This window comes from Erinaceus europaeus, chromosome 2, assembly GCF_950295315.1.
Source record: "Erinaceus europaeus chromosome 2, mEriEur2.1, whole genome shotgun sequence".
NCBI lineage: Eukaryota > Metazoa > Chordata > Mammalia > Eulipotyphla > Erinaceidae > Erinaceus > Erinaceus europaeus.
The window spans coordinates 162773740-162789597 of NC_080163.1; the positions used below are offsets into that span (position 1 = coordinate 162773740).

A 15858-nucleotide genomic window follows, 5' to 3' on the forward strand; every position below is an offset into this window, starting at 1 on the left:
TGGTAAAAAGATAAAAAAAAAAAAAGCAGAAATCAGTTATATCTGTATTTGGGTAATAAATACATCAATCTCTTGTGAAACTTCTCCCCTGAAGGTAGAGACCAGTGTGGCTTGATGCCAGGTCCTAGCACACAGTAATGAGTACACTCAACAAGTAGCACCACCACCAGCAGCAGCACCTTTTTACAACTCTTATGTTTCTGAGGGCCTTAAGGAAGCAACTCATATTTTTTCACATCATCAAGCACTTTTAGTGCTATTAGTGTTCCTGAAGCATATTTAGCATTCTCACAAATGTTTACCACTAGGGTAGAGGTCAAAGAGGACACCTAATAACACAGAACCTATAATTTACAAAAAAAAATATTTATAATGTGTTTGTCTTCTGCCAGAAGGCATACTAGCACGTATATTTCACTGACAAAATACAGAATGCCATCTGAATAAATCGTTAGGATATGAATCAAATGGTGAAAAATGTAGCATTAAATAAAATGTTTCTTTCAATGTCATCAAACAAAAGCAACATTTTTTTTAAAGAACAAGTTAACACATGGTAATATTCTCCTGAGAAATTATATGTATAGGAAATAAATGAAAACAGTACTTAAATTTTTTTTTTTATCCTCTCCCCCACAAGGGTTATACTGGGGCTCAATGCTTGCACAACAAATCCACCACGCCCAGTGGCTTTTTTTTCTTTTCATTCTTTTTTCTTCCTTGTTAGGAAAAGATAAATTAAAAGAAGAGAGAGAGAAAGAGATACCTGCAACCTTGCTTGTGAAACTTCTCCCCTGAAGGTGGAGACCAGTGGCTTGATCCCAGGCCCTTAGAAATGTGTGTACACATAGAAATGAGTACACTCAACCAGCTGCACTGCCAGGCACTCTTTGTAAACTCTCATTTTTCTGAGGGCAAAATACTATCCTTCTCTATGTCCTTACTCATAACAAGACATTTGGAAGAAAGCACAACACAATGTAGCAATGTTCATAAAGAGCATACTACTTCAATTACTTACTGTTCAGTCTGAATAGATGATTACCTAGAATTTTCCCCTAAAACTGAAGCACACAAGCTAATTCTTAAAATGTATACAGTTACACTTTTTTTGGTTGTTATTGCAGGTATTTCAAAGCTTATCAAGGCTATTCAATTACTGAATAAGATATGCAAAAACAAAAGTGTGTTTACATAGCTCCAAATCTTAATTTAGAAGATCAGCATTTTTTTATTTTCCAGAAAAAGTCTGACTTATACTTCGAAAAATGACTGCAAATTAATAATATACACTATATATGTACATGCATTTAATATATGTATATTTATGTATATAATATATATAACCCCATGGTGATTAACACTCTTATTATTTTGCCTTATCTCTAAATATCTTCAAATTTAATGTAATCTAAAAGGCTGGTCAGTTACTCACTGCCAATAATATCTAAATATCAGGTATAAGATGCATCTCAGTTCACTTCTTTTCTTATGTGGAAAAAAATGGGAAAAGATAAGATATCACCAATTTTTATGCCTACTCAGTTAAGGATTTCTTATGGACTATTATACAATTTATTAAAATGTTATCTGCAAAGAAGATATGAAAATATTTATTTTATAATGTTAAATGCAAAAGGTAGGATTATAATTCTGTTGCCTTTTAAAATAAAGGCAAAAGCTGTCTATGAAGCTTTGGTAAGAGGGCTGGGTGGTGGAGTACCCAGCTAAACACCCACATTACCAAGTGTAAGGACCAGGGTTCCAGCCCCACGTTCCACCTATGGAGAGTGTGTGTGTGGTGGTGCTTCAGGAGTGGTGAAGCAGGTCAGTCTTCATATCTGTATCTTTCTCTCCTTAATCCAATTTATATCTGTCTTATCAAATAAAAATAAGGAAAAAAAGTAAATAAAGGGAAAAAGTAGCCACTGGGAGCAGTGGATTTGTACTGCAGGCACCTAGCTCCAATTATACCCCCCCCCCAGTAGCAATTAAAAAAAAGGTTCTGGGGGTCAAATGGTGGCACATCCGGTTAAGCGCACACATTACAGTGAGCATGGACCCAGGCTCAAGTTGCTGGTCCTGCAGGGGGAAAGCTTCACAAGTGGTGAAGCAGGACTGCAGGTATCTCTCTGTCTTTCTCCCTATTTTCCTCTCTCCTCTAATTTTTTCTGTCTCTATCTAATAATAAATAAATAAATATTTAATAATATATAAAGTTTTGTCAGGAAATAAAATATTCAAAGTGATTATCTTTACATGGTAGAAAAACATAAGGGTATTAAAAAACTCAAATTTTCTACTAAGCCTCTATTATTTCTCAAATTGTAAAAAGAAACCTTAAGACAAATCTAGATGTTCTCAAAAAAAGAAAAATAACTTTTAAGAACTAAAAATAGTCTTGTCTAAATAAAGAAAAATATGTCTAAATAAATCAAATATTAGAGTAGTCATGCTTAGATTTTTTTTAATTTTCTTTTTTTTAAATTTTTAATTTATAAAAAGGAAACACTGACTAAACCACAGCATAAGAGGGGTATAACTTCACACAATTCCCATCACCAGAAATCCATATAACATCCCCTCCTGATAGCTTTCTTATTCTTTAACCCTCTGGGAGTATGGACCCAAGGCCCTTGTGGGATTCAGAAGCTTGAAGGTCTGGCTTCTGTAATTGCTTCCCTGATGAACATGGGTGTTTATAGGTCGATCCATACTCCCAGCCTCTCTTTCCCTATTGGGGAAGGGCTCTGGGGAAGCAGAGCTCCAGGACACATTGGTGGGGTTTTCTGTCCAGGGAAGTCTGGTTGGCATCCTGCTAGCGTCTGGAACCTGGGGCTGAAAAGAGAGTTAACATACAAAGCCAACCAAATTGTTGACCAATCATGGACCTAAAGGCTGTAATAGTGCAGGTGAAGAGTTGGGTGGGGGGAATCCCTGTATTGTAGATAGCTAGTAGGCATATTTTAGTTGTATTCCAAAAGGCCTGTGGCTATACTCATTTTTTTTTTTGTTTTTTTGTTAGTTTGCCTAAGCCTAAAATCTGATATGCAGATGGTCCTAATTATTGTCTGGGGAGATGATGTCATGGCTGGCAGAAGGGCCAGAAAGCTGGATCAGGGAAGAGAGCAGCTCCCAAATATGGAAAGGTGTATAAATATTGTTGATTGTAAATCCCATCGATTTGATGTGATCTGGGGCCCATATTCAGCTTAGGAGCCTATGTGACCTCTGCAACCCTGTAGATCTGAGCTCACATTCTGTGATCTTAAGTAGGAACATTCCAAGCTGCCCCAATATCAGGACCCATCTTCCCCAGGTGTAGCATACAGTATAATGTCCATCCTCCCTTCGGAGGATGGAACATTCTCTACCATTGTTGATCCAAGTTGAGGGCAAGGTCCTATGGGGGCCTCACAAAAAATATTTATTTTTAATATTTATTTATTTATTTATTTCCTTTTGTTGCCCTTGTTTTATTGTTGTAGTTATTATTGTTGTTGTCATTATGGGCTAGGACAGAGAGAAATGGAGAGAGGAGGGGAAGGCAGAAAGAGCGAGAGAAAGAAAGACACCTGCAGACCTGCTTCACCACCTGTGAAGTGACTCCCCTGCAGGTGGGGAGCTGGGGGCTCAAACTGGGATCCTTGCACTGGTCCTTGTGCTTTGTGCCACTTGTACTTAACCCACTGCGCTACTGACCAACTCCCATGCCTAGATTTTTTATACTCTTATTTGTCTGGATGTAATCATTTAAAGGATTACATGAATACTACAATGTAATTATGTTTTAAACTTACTTGAGTTCACAAAGCATTCAGAGAATACTCAACATGTTTAGCACTCTGCTAAATGGCATGAAGTGGTACAAAGAGATATAAAGAAAAATAAAGCTCCAACTCCACAGAGCTTACAGCTTTTTTTTTTTTATCTTTACAGTTATTTGTTAAAATATCAAGGGGTCCTACTATTTAATCATTTAAAGAACACAACAGACAATAAGATGCCAGTTTAGGGAAAAATAGGGTCATAATTGACTGCATTTAATATTTGAGCAAGCTTTGGATTGAGGTCTTGACCTAATTTTAGAAAAGGCAGAGAAGGTGGACAAGGGTAGATAGTATAATGGTTATCAAAAGAGAAAGGCAGAGAAGTTAAATACAGGCAATAAGGAGGATAGTGAGCCATCTATAAATATGTTTGGGACACTATGCTGAAAAGTACTAAATGCTATGTTTAGTATGCTAATGTTTCAGTCATTTTTCCCTTAGAGAGATTAATTATGAAAACAGTTCATTTGAAATATCACCATTTTAGGATGCATATGAAAACTAAGTCAAGAATTTCTTATAATTACCTACTTTTGCTACCTGAACATATAGCTAGTAAAGTTATTCCTTCCAAAAAGTTAGTATCAGCAGTAACTAGAGATGTTTCACAATAATGTTTAATCAAGGAACAGCTCATGAAAAGCAAGTTATGGGGGATTCCGGAAGATGGCGGACTGAGAAGCTGCTAGTGGCTTGAGCTCTGACAACATCTACTGGAAACAGTAGGATTTTTTGCCTTTAGCAGGACAGTCAATAAGGGGTCCTAGCAGTGACAACAAGGAGGTGACTATAACTCAATTTGGGTTAGAAAATAGAGTAAAGTGTGGTCCAGGAGATGGCCTAGTGGATAAAGCATTGGACTCTCAAACATGAGTTCAATCCCTGGCAGCACATGTACCAGAGTGATGTCTGGTTCTTTCTCTCTCTCCTACCTTTCTCATTAATAAATAAACAAAATCTTTAAAAAAAAAAATAGAGTGAAAAGAAAGGAAAAAATTTTTTTAAAATTATTATTCCCAAAGCACACCCCTGAACCCTGGGGTCCAGAGTCCCTGGGGGCCAGAGATCTGCTCCCCTGCTGAGCTTCTTTCTTTTTCTTTACCAAGATTCCTGTCCCACCAGCGGGTGTCATTCCAATTCCAACTCTATTCCTTTCTGAAACCCTTGGCCTTTCTTCTATGTGGCCAATTCCAGCTACAAATATTCCACCAAGCAGAGCCTTACTCAGACGGGGAAAGACCGCCAGAGGTTTTTTTTTTTGTTTGTCTGTTGTTTTGCTTTATTTTCTCAACAATCAGCTGCCTCTGCTCAGGGGGCCTGAGGCAATCTGGAGCCATCCAAGCTGAAGACAGGACAGGTTTTTTACTCTGTTCTATTTTATTATCAGTGCTATATAAACGCATATCCCTTTCCCCCCTCCTTCAGGTTGACCAGAATTAACTCTTAGTGTATTTTCCATTGCTAGGGAACTGGGTGTCTTATCCACTGCTAAAGTAACTTGTTTCACTCTTTCTACCTCCCCCAACCTACTCTCCTCCTCCCCCCACCTAGCTAATTAAATAATAATAAATAAGTAAATAAACAAAAAACTCCTTTCACTGCTCTTTTATTACTGTTCTTTTTCTTATCTTTTTTCTTTTCTCTTTCTTCTTTTTTCTTCTTTTTCTCATTCTTGTCATCCTTTCTTCCTTCCTCCTTCGGCTTTCTGAATTCACTGATACACGTTTGGGAATTATTTTGGGGAAGAAATCTGACTCAGAGTGGACTCTTTCAGCCTGTATCTCTGCTCTACTTCCCTTTCTTCTCTAGCTACCCCTTGAATATACAGTGGATAGTAGATTTGCATAACTGTTTATTCTTGCTATTCTTGTCTATTCCTGAGGTGGTTTTTTTTCCCGTTTTTTTTGTTTTGTTTTGTTTTGTTTTACTTTCTTAATAATCAGCTGCCTCTGCTCAAGAGGCTTGAGGCAATCTGGAACAGGTTTTTTACCGTGCTCTATTTTATTATTAATATTATATAAAGGTGTATCTCTTTCCCCCCCTCCTTTAGGTTGACCAGAATTAACTCTTAGGGTATACCCCAAGGACTCCATAACACCCAACCCAACTCCTATGTTCATAGCAGCACAATTCATAATAGCTAAAACCTGGAAGCAACCCAGGTGCCCAACAACAGATGAGTGGCTGAGAAAGCTGTGGTATATATACACAATGGAATACTATGCAGCTATCAAGAACAATGAACCCACCTTCTCTGACCCATCTTGGACAGAGCTAGAAGGAATTATGTTAAGTGAACTAAGTCAGAAAGATAAAGATGAGTATGGGATGATCCCATTCATCAACAGAAGTTGAGTAAGAAGATCTGAAAGGGAAACTAAAAGCAGGATCTGACTAAATTGAAAGTAGGTTATCAAAGTAAAAACCCTGTGGTGAGGGGGAGGGTGGACATGTGTCTTCCTGGGCCGGTGGGTGGGATGGGACATAGTCTTTTGGTGGTGGGAATGGTATTTATGTACACTCCTAGTAAAGTGTAGTCATATAAATCTCTAGTTAATTAATATGAGAGGGGGAAAAGTAATTGTATGTCTCGAAGTTTTTAAAACACAGACTTGGGTCTTTTTAATATATAGGCTGTGTATTTGATATGCGGACTCTCTCAAAAGCCTAGACCAAGTAGATCAGAAGCAACCGGTGGCACAGCTATATACAAGATACTGGGTACTATACAGCAAACCCTAACAAAAGGACTTTTCAAAGTTAACCCAATTACCAAAAAATGTGATGATAACATTAACTATCGATTGTCTTTTTGAACCCTAAGACAGCAGGAACCTCACATCTCCACTATAGAGCCTCTACTTTCCCCAGTCCTGGAACCTTAGGATAGGGCCCACTTTCCCACATGCCTCTCCCAATCCATATCAAATAATATTGCATCTGCCGATCACAACCTAATCTACACAAGGATTGCCACCTCAACATGCTTCAGCTCAGACTGTGTCCAGAGACTTCAGGTGTGGAATGACAACCCTTCAGCTTCATTACTCGGGTGAGACCTTTCCTTTCAATCCCATGTCAGGTGGTTCACTTTCTAACAAAGTGCCAAAACCTAGATGTAGACCAGGTTCTGTGAGAGACAGCATATGTTCACACGTATCCATAAACAAGTGCAAAATATATACCTGAAAGCAGAAGTACACTAGAGTTTGCAGTGAGCACCCCTCCCCCCCAACACTTCCTCTCCACTATTCCAACCTTTGGGTCCATGACTGCTCAACAATTTGTTTGGCTTTGTATGTTAACTCTCTTTTCAGCCACCAGGTTCCAGATGCCATCAGGATACCGGCCAGGCTTCCCTGGACTGAAGACCCCACCAATGTATCCTGGAGCTCTGCTTCCCCAGAGACCCACCCTACTAGTGGGTCTCTGGGGAAGCAGAGAGTGGGTCTCTGGGGAAGCAGTATGGACTGACCAGTCAACGTCCATGTTCAGCGGGGAAGCAATTACAGAAGCCAGACCTTCCACCTTCTGCAACCCACAACGACCCTGGGTGCATGCTCCCAGAGGGATAGAGAATGGGAAAGCTATGATAGAGAATGGGGAGGGGGTGGGATATGGAGATTGGGTGGTGGGAATTGTGTGGAGTTGTACCCCTCCTATCCTATGGTTTTGTTAATTTATCCTTTCTTATATGAAAAATAATTAAAAAAAAAGAAAAAAAAGTTATCATGTAAACACAATTTCAGAAATCTTCATCCTAAAAAAATGTTACTTTTTTTTATTTATTTAAGAAAGGAGACATTAACAAAACCACAGAATAAGAGGGGCACAATTCCGCACAATTTCCATAACCCGATCTCCACATCCCCTGATAGCCTTCCCATTCTCTTTCTCTCTGGGAGTATGGATCCAGGGTCTTGTGGGTTGAAGAGGGTGGAAGGTCTGGCTTCTGTAATTGCTTCCCAGCTGAACATGGGCATTGAGTGGTCGATCCATACTCCCAGTCTGTCTCTCTCCTTCCCTAATAGGGTGGGGCTCTGAGGAAGTGGAGTCCAGTACACATAGATGGGGTCATCTGTTGACTTCCCTGGACAGACGACCCCATCAAAAATGTTACTTTTATCTCAGACCTGCAGACCTTCACCTCTCTTGAAGCTTCCTCCTGCAAACAGGGATCAGGGGCGCCACCACCTGGCCAAAAAATTTGTTACTTTATACTGAGTTCCTATGAGTTGATTAAAATAATTTAAATATAGTACTTAAATATACAAACATCAAGTTGAAAAACTGAGGGGAACAGGAATTTTATGACTTATAAAAGTGGACAGAAAAAATCCAATGGGATATAAACCCAAATGAGAACTGTTGAGGAGACTGAAATGCTGCATTCGGTAATATAAAACATGAACATAACTATTTTTTAAGATACTAAAATCAACATGAAGAAAAATAAGCAGTTAAAATTTAATAAGACCACTATTATTTCCCTATTTTAAGATATAAATATAAACCAAGTCAGTAATTTCTATTTTTTACTTCATTATCATTTAGCTCTAAAATTCAATTCCTATTCACTAAGACTTTCCTTTACATAAACAGATATTTTCAGCAAAAAGCTGGGGCTTCATTTATGGCAATATAAGAAAGTAAGTGACAGAGTATCAAGAAAATCAAGAAAGCAAGAAAGATATAAAGTAGCTCTGTTTTTCCCTGGCTATTTTAAAACTACAGAACAGTGGTGCCTACTCAGAGGCTGATGAAAAACAAAACTTTGCATGAACTCTAATTGTGAGCATGTGACCAGTACTTAAATGCCAAGACCTGGGTGTTTCCAAAATGCCTCAACTGTCACATGGCACCTCTTGTTCTGACAAACTCCACCCCAAAGCTATGCTAAATCCTGTTGTTTTTTTCACCACCTCTGGTTCTCTTTGTATCTCACATAAACAGACACACTGCTCTCAATCTCTCTTCTCCTTAGTCACCACACCCTACTCTCCACCTGCTTCCAAGAGGCTTCCAAAAAACAAATTTCTCCAGGCTCTGACAATTTAGGGGGTAAGTGGGAGTAAGTCAGTAATAGCACAATGCCAGGCTACTGTAATGTTTAATAAAACATCTGCTACAGTGATGACTAGAAAGTAGTTATCAGTAAAGTATATGAAAAAAACAGGTTTCAAAGAATGATTTAGAGACAAATGCAAATACTTAAAAACTTTATGGGGGTTGGGTGGTAGTGCAGTGGGTTAAAAGCACAGGTGGTGCAAGGACCGGCGTAAGGATGCTGGATCAAGCCCTTGCCTCACCACCTGCAGGGGGTCGCTTCACAGGCAGTGAAGCAGGTCTGCAGGTGTCTATCTTTCTCTCCCCCTCTTCTCTCCATTTCTCTGTCCTATCCAGCAACGATGACATCAACAACAACAACTACGACAATAAAACAACAAAAGCAACAAAAGGGGGGGAGCAAATTAAAAAAAAACTATTTTTACCTGAGTACTGCTCAGCTCTGGCTTATTGTGTTACAGGGGACTGAACCTGGGACTACAGAGCCTCAGGTATGAGACTCTGCTTATATAACCACTATACTATCTAACCCCGCCCCTCAAATACTTTTAGCCATAATCACATATTATGTACATTTATAGAAAGGTTACACACACACACACACACACACACACACACACACACACACACACACACTCTTTTTTAAGAAAATTTTATTATCTTTATTTATTAGATAGAGACAGCCAGAAATTGAGAGGGATGGGGGTGATAGAATGGGAGAGAGATAGAAAGACACCTCCAACACTGCTTCACCAGTCGTGAAGCTTCTCCCCTGCACGTGGGGACCGGGGGCTTGAAACCAGGTCCTTGCATACTATAACATGTGCGCTTAACCAGGTGCACCACCACCCAGCCCCCCACACACTCTTAAGGAAATACACAAATTGCTTTTTATAAGATACACAGAAATTATTATTTCTTTAAATTCAATTTCAGCAATAGTCACAAAAATATGGTCATTTAAAAAATGAACAAATTATATCTCAATTAGTAAAAATTTTAGAGATTTGCTTAAGGTCAACAACATTTATAAGAACACGAACAGGGGATCAGGCAGTGGTGCACCTAGCTGAGTGCACATGTTAATGTGCACAAGGACCTGGGTTTGAATCTCCTAAGCTGCATAGGGGATGATTTACAAGCTATGAAGCAGGTGTCTATCTTACTCTCTGCTCCTCTCACCCCTGCCTCCTTCTCAATTTGTCTCTGCCCTATCTAATAAAAAATGAAAGGGGAAAAAAAAAAGAAAAAATAGGGAGTAGTGGATTTGAAGTGTTGGCACCAAGCCCCAGCAATAACCCTGGTGGCAATAAAGAAAAAACAAAAGAACACCAGCAGGAAAAAAATGTTTTTCCATATTTCTGCCACACAGGTTAAATAATCATACTGAGAACAGATTATTTAAAATTAGGTTGAATTTTCTAACAAGTTACAGTAAATTTTGTTGATCTAAATATGTCCTCTTGAAAAATCATAGCTAAAATAATAACTAGGACTGGCAAAATAGTTTACCTGTATTATGTGCCTGTTTTGCCATCTGAACAACCCAGGTTTGAGCCTGTCCCCCACCTGAATTCGGAGTAAGTTTCAGAACTATGGTGTTTTCCTTTTTTCTGACTTTGACTATCTAAAACAGTCAGCCCAAAGTGGCAAAGTAAGAAAAAAACAGTCTCACTATCCATTGTCATCATACACATAACAAAGTTACTCTGGACACACCATTATGGCAGGAAGTTCTAGGCTAGCTATTATCAATAACCTTTTTTTTTAAATTTCTTTCTTTTTTTTTTTTTTTTTTACCAGATCACTACTTAGGTGCAGAAGATTGAACCTGGGACTTCAGGCATGAGTCTCTTTGCATAATCATTATGCTATCTACTCCCACACTGAACATTGTTTCTATTCTAGGTGCCACAAATAACTCTTAAGGAAAACAATGTACAAAATCTTGATTTTTGCAGGGGCTGTAGTTAATTTAAAAAAGGAGAATCGGAGGTCAAAATGAAAGATTCTACCTGTGTCCTCGAATATCAGACTGATCACACACTCCTCCAAGTGCAATCCTGTGGAACTCTCGACCTAGAGTCTTAGCCACTGATCTTCCCACACTTGTTTTACCAACTCCAGGAGGACCAACAAAGCAAAGGATGGGACCCTTTAGGTTGTTTTTCAGCTGTCGAACTGCCAAATATTCCAGCACTCTTTTCTTCAATTTTTCCATGGCATAATGGTCATTATCCAGAAGAATCCGGGCTGCTCGAATGTCCAGATGGTCTGTCACATAAGAAGTCCAACAGAAATAACGTGAGGAAATAAAAAAGTGTAAAGCACTCCTTTTAAGCCCAGCAAGAGACCAGCATTTCTTTTCTTTCTTTTTTTTACATCAGTATTTCTTAGAAGATACACATGGTATGAGAGGAATGTTTGCCATGTGTGAGTTCATGGTCTGAGCTCTGTAACTGTGTAACAGCAAGAAAGACATAGCTTCACAGATGGTAGAGTGGTGACCTGATGTTTCTCTGCCTTCCCAAAATATGAATTAAAAACTGGGCCATCAAAACGACCCAGCAATAAGACCTGGCTTCAGCCCTCGGCTATGCATTAAAAAGTAAAGAAGATGTTACAGGGACAGACCCTTCTCTATGAGTCTTCAGGGAGAAGAAGAGTTCATTTTACCACTTAAGAAGATTTAGGGAGTCTGGCGGTAGAGCAGCCGGTAAGCGCATGTGGCACTTTAAAGTGCAATGACTAGCGTTAAGGATGCTGGTTGGAGCCTCTGGCTCCCCACCTGCAGGGGACTCACTTCACAAGCGGTGAAGTAGGTGTCCAGGTGTCTATCTTTCTCTCCTTTTTCTCTGTCTTCCCCTCCTATTTCCATTTCTCTCTGTCCTATCCAACAACAACGACATCAATAACAACAACTACAACAATAAAACAAGTGCAACAAAAGGGAATAAATAAAACATTAAAAAAAAAAAGGATTTAATACCTTTCGAAGTAGATGTAACCACACAATTAAAAACTCAAATCATTGCATTTGGAATTATTTTCTAGATATATTCTAGTTCCTTATTTGTAAAAATTCATTTATATTTTTTGCATAACTGAATAATTTACAATTTTATAAATTTTACATTTATCCTTATAATTCTTTTAAACAATATTTACACAATTTCTACTTTTTTTGTCAGCTATAATCCCACACCCCAGGACTACCTTCATTTTAGTATGTGTTATTTTGTGCTACATGCATTATTCAAGGTTCTTTGTGTGCACCTACATATGTAGGTGCTTACCTATTTTTTTTTTAAATATGGGTTTATATGAGGCCTTCAAGTTTTGTAAAATGTTTTTTCACTTATTATAGGCCGGGATCAAATGTACTTTTAGTGGCTAACTGTATTATATTATTTAATTATCTAAATTAATTTGACTAGTTCCATACTACTATTTATGATGGCTACAAACCTTCATAGTTAAATAGCATGCTGCACTGTGCATCCCTATAACTAAGTCTTCACATGAACCTCTATTTTTCTCACTTAATCTTTTAAAAATATTTATTTTTCCTTCTCTCTTTTATTTGATAGGACAAGAGATAAATTGAGAGGAAAAGGGGAAATAGAGACTAAGACAGAATGAGAGAGACCTGAAGTACTGCGTAATTGCTTTGTAGGTGGGGGACAGGTTTGAAGCCAAGTCCCTGAGCATGGTAATGTGTGTTGCTCAATTGAGTATACCAGTGCCCACCACCCCGACAGTGTAACTTTAATGAAATTTACAGATTCCGAGAACTTAAGAGAAAATAAAATGTGAATTAGTCGGTTAACTTTATATATACAAACATTCAGGCTATAATAAAAAAACAAAATCATAATCAAGAGAATGGAATAAATGCAAACTTATAAAGAAGTCTTTAAGAATCCGTATAAATTAGAATGTACTTACTAGTCAAAACAAGAACCTAAGAATAGATATGCAATAGAAATGCAATAGATATAGATATAATAGATATAATAGATATGCATTATAATAGATATAATAAATATGCAATATATAGATATGCAATATTATATGCAATATGCATATAATAGATATGCAATAGAAATGAAATCTGAAGACCATCGGGACAAAAGGAAGCTGATTAAGCAAATTTCATCTTATATGAACTTATATGTTAAACAATCCAATAAAAATTTTTTATTAAAAAGGGGCTAAGTTATCTTAACATTGCCCCCAGCACAGTTCATTTACTTAAGTATGCTGCTGCTTCTTTTTTATTTTTTATTATCTTTACTTATTTATTGGATACAGACAACCAGAAATTAAGAGGAGGGGGAGACGGAGAGGGACAGAGACACCTGCAGCACTGCTTAACCACTTGAGAAGATCTCCCCTTGCAGTTGGGGACTGAGGGCTTGAACCCTTGTGCATTGTAACACGTGTGCTCAACCATGTGTGTCACCACCTGATCCCTGTGCTGCTGCTACTTCTCTTCCTCTTCCTCCCTTCTTCCTCTCTTTTTTCTCCTCTTCCTTCTCCTCTCTCTTAACTGGAGTTCTGCTCAGTTCTGGCTTATGGTAGTGCTGAAGATTGAATCAGGGATCCTTGGTGCCTTAGGAATGAAGGTCTTTCTGCATAGCTTAATTATGCTATCTCCCCATTCTATAATATGCTTCTTTCTGGGCCCTCATAAAGACATTTGTTTTTATTCAGTACTAGAAAAGACAAAGCTTTTTAAATAATAAATTTTCAATATCTTGAAATCTGGCAGGTACATAACATTTTATGTGGGGCATAAATGCGTACTTTTGGCCTGAGATTTTCAAGATCTCTAGCATTAAAAAAAACAACACAGAAATTTTAATTAACCAGGGTAATATATTTGTTCAATTTTCAAAAGTTAACTATTGCCAGCTACTTTCATGCCAATATTATTTTGGGTAATCAATTTGTTTGTTTAACTCAATAAACCTTATTTGTAAACATGACAAAAGAGGACCCAAAAATAATAAACATTCAGTTTAAAAAAAAAAAGAATCCTTGCTAGCACAAGAAAAAAATACAAAGAAAATACATAGGAAAGTTGGTATCAAATGTTCTTGATAAAGAAAATTTCTGTTTAAATACAAAAAGAAAATTAAAATATTTTAAAAATCTTTTTCTTAATTTTTTATTATCTTTATTTATTTATTGAATGGAGACAGTCAGAAATCTAGAGGGAGCTAGAGAGGGAGAGACACCTGCAGCTCTGCTTCACCACTCAAAAAGTTTTCCCCCTGCAGGTGGGGACCAGGGGCTCAAACCCAGGTCCTTGTGCACTGTAACATGTGTTCAACCAGGTGCGCCACCATGTGGCCCTAGAAAATTAAAAGATTTTAATTAGGTTCTTGTAAGGAAAAGATGCAAACCCCAAATGATGAAATTGTTCTACTGCTAATCTGTCTTTATATGACTACTTATTTTTTAAAAAGTTTTATTTACTTATTTATTTTTTATTAGAGACAGAGAAAATGAGAGGGGAGGGGGCAATAGAGAGACAGAGACACCTGCAGCCCTACTTCACAACTTGTGAAGCTTTTCCCCTGCAGGTGGGGATCAGGGACTTGAACCCCAGTCCTTGTGCACTATAATGTGTGCCCTTAACCAGGTACACGACCACCTGGCCCTGATAACTTATTTTTTTAAAAAGCAAATGTACTGTGTTTTGTAATTATATTTGTCACTTACTGCCAACTAACTCAATCTACTGAATACTAGTTTTCTTTTTTTATATTTTATTTATTTACTTATTTATTCTCTTGTTGCCCTTATTTTTTACTGTTGTAATTATTGTTGTTATTGATGTCATCATCGTTAGATAGAACAGAGAGAAATGGAGAGAGGAGGGGAAGACAAAGAGGAGGAAAGATAGACACCTGCAGACCTGTTTCTTTTTTTAAATTTATTTTTATTATTTATTTATTTATTCCCTTTTGTTGTTTTATTGTTGTCATCGTTGTTGGATAGGACAGAGAGAAATCGAGAGAGGAGGGGAAGACAGAGAGGGGGAGAGAAAGACAGACACCTGTAGACCTGCTTCACCGCCTGTGAAGCGACTCCCCTGCAGGTGGGGAGCCGGGGGCTCGAACTGGGAACCTTACACAGGTCCTTGCGCTTTGCACCACGTGCGCTTAACCTACTGTGCTACCAGCCGACTGCCTCTGCAGACCTGTTTCACTGCCTGTGAAGCGACTCCCCTGCAGGTGGGGAGCTGGGGGCTCGAACCAGGATCCTCACACCGGTCCTTGCACTTTGCACCAGATGTGCTTAACCTGCTGCACTACGCCCGTCTCCCACTAGTTTTCTTAAGCTCTTGACAAACAGGTCATACCACAACAATGTAATGTCTAATTGGCTACTAGTACTGCATAGCACGTATTTCTCCAATTACAGAAAAATCTTAACTTTCTTTAAAATCTATAATAGGCACTTTCATGTAGCACCTTACTTTCCTGTCTGATTCCAAGACCTAGGTAACCAGAAACTAACATGGGGGTAGGAGAGATTTCTCAGTAGATAGGACACATGCCTTATAAGAGGTGTCACGACACTGGGAGAAGCTCTGTGCCTGTTTGAATGAAACAGTAGTTGGAAGCAGTGAAATTATGCATGTGTGAGAACCTAGCACTGAAAAAAAGAAACTAATATACTAGTAAGGTAATAAAATGGGGAGTATTTCAATAGGATATAAATAAGCTTTCATAATCAAGACTGTAACAGGGTACTAAGGCTCACCAGTTGTACTTTTGTTCCAAGGAAGTTCCACCATAAGTTCTAGATAATTTCTTGTCAGAGCATATTCTGGCATTGACTGAGGCATTTTTTTCAGTCTGTGGAGAAAGAATATAAAGCAAACACAAACAAGAATTCCACAAAAGCAGAACAATCAAGCACACCCTCTCCCCTACCTCCAGATATT

General features: G+C 38.2%; 1 protein-coding gene across 2 annotated transcripts in view; it reads right to left on the minus strand.

Moving 5' to 3' along the window:
* The window catches only part of LONP2 (lon peptidase 2, peroxisomal), a 113162-nt gene that overhangs the window by 59119 nt on the left and 38185 nt on the right, over window positions 1-15858 (minus strand). For both annotated transcript variants that reach the window (XM_007533678.3, XM_007533677.3), the window contains 2 exons: window positions 15675-15769; window positions 10913-11171 (listed from right to left, as the gene is read on the minus strand). In XM_007533678.3, the coding sequence (XP_007533740.1) occupies window positions 10913-11171; window positions 15675-15769 (354 nt within the window). The remainder of the gene's footprint in view (window positions 1-10912; window positions 11172-15674; window positions 15770-15858) is intronic.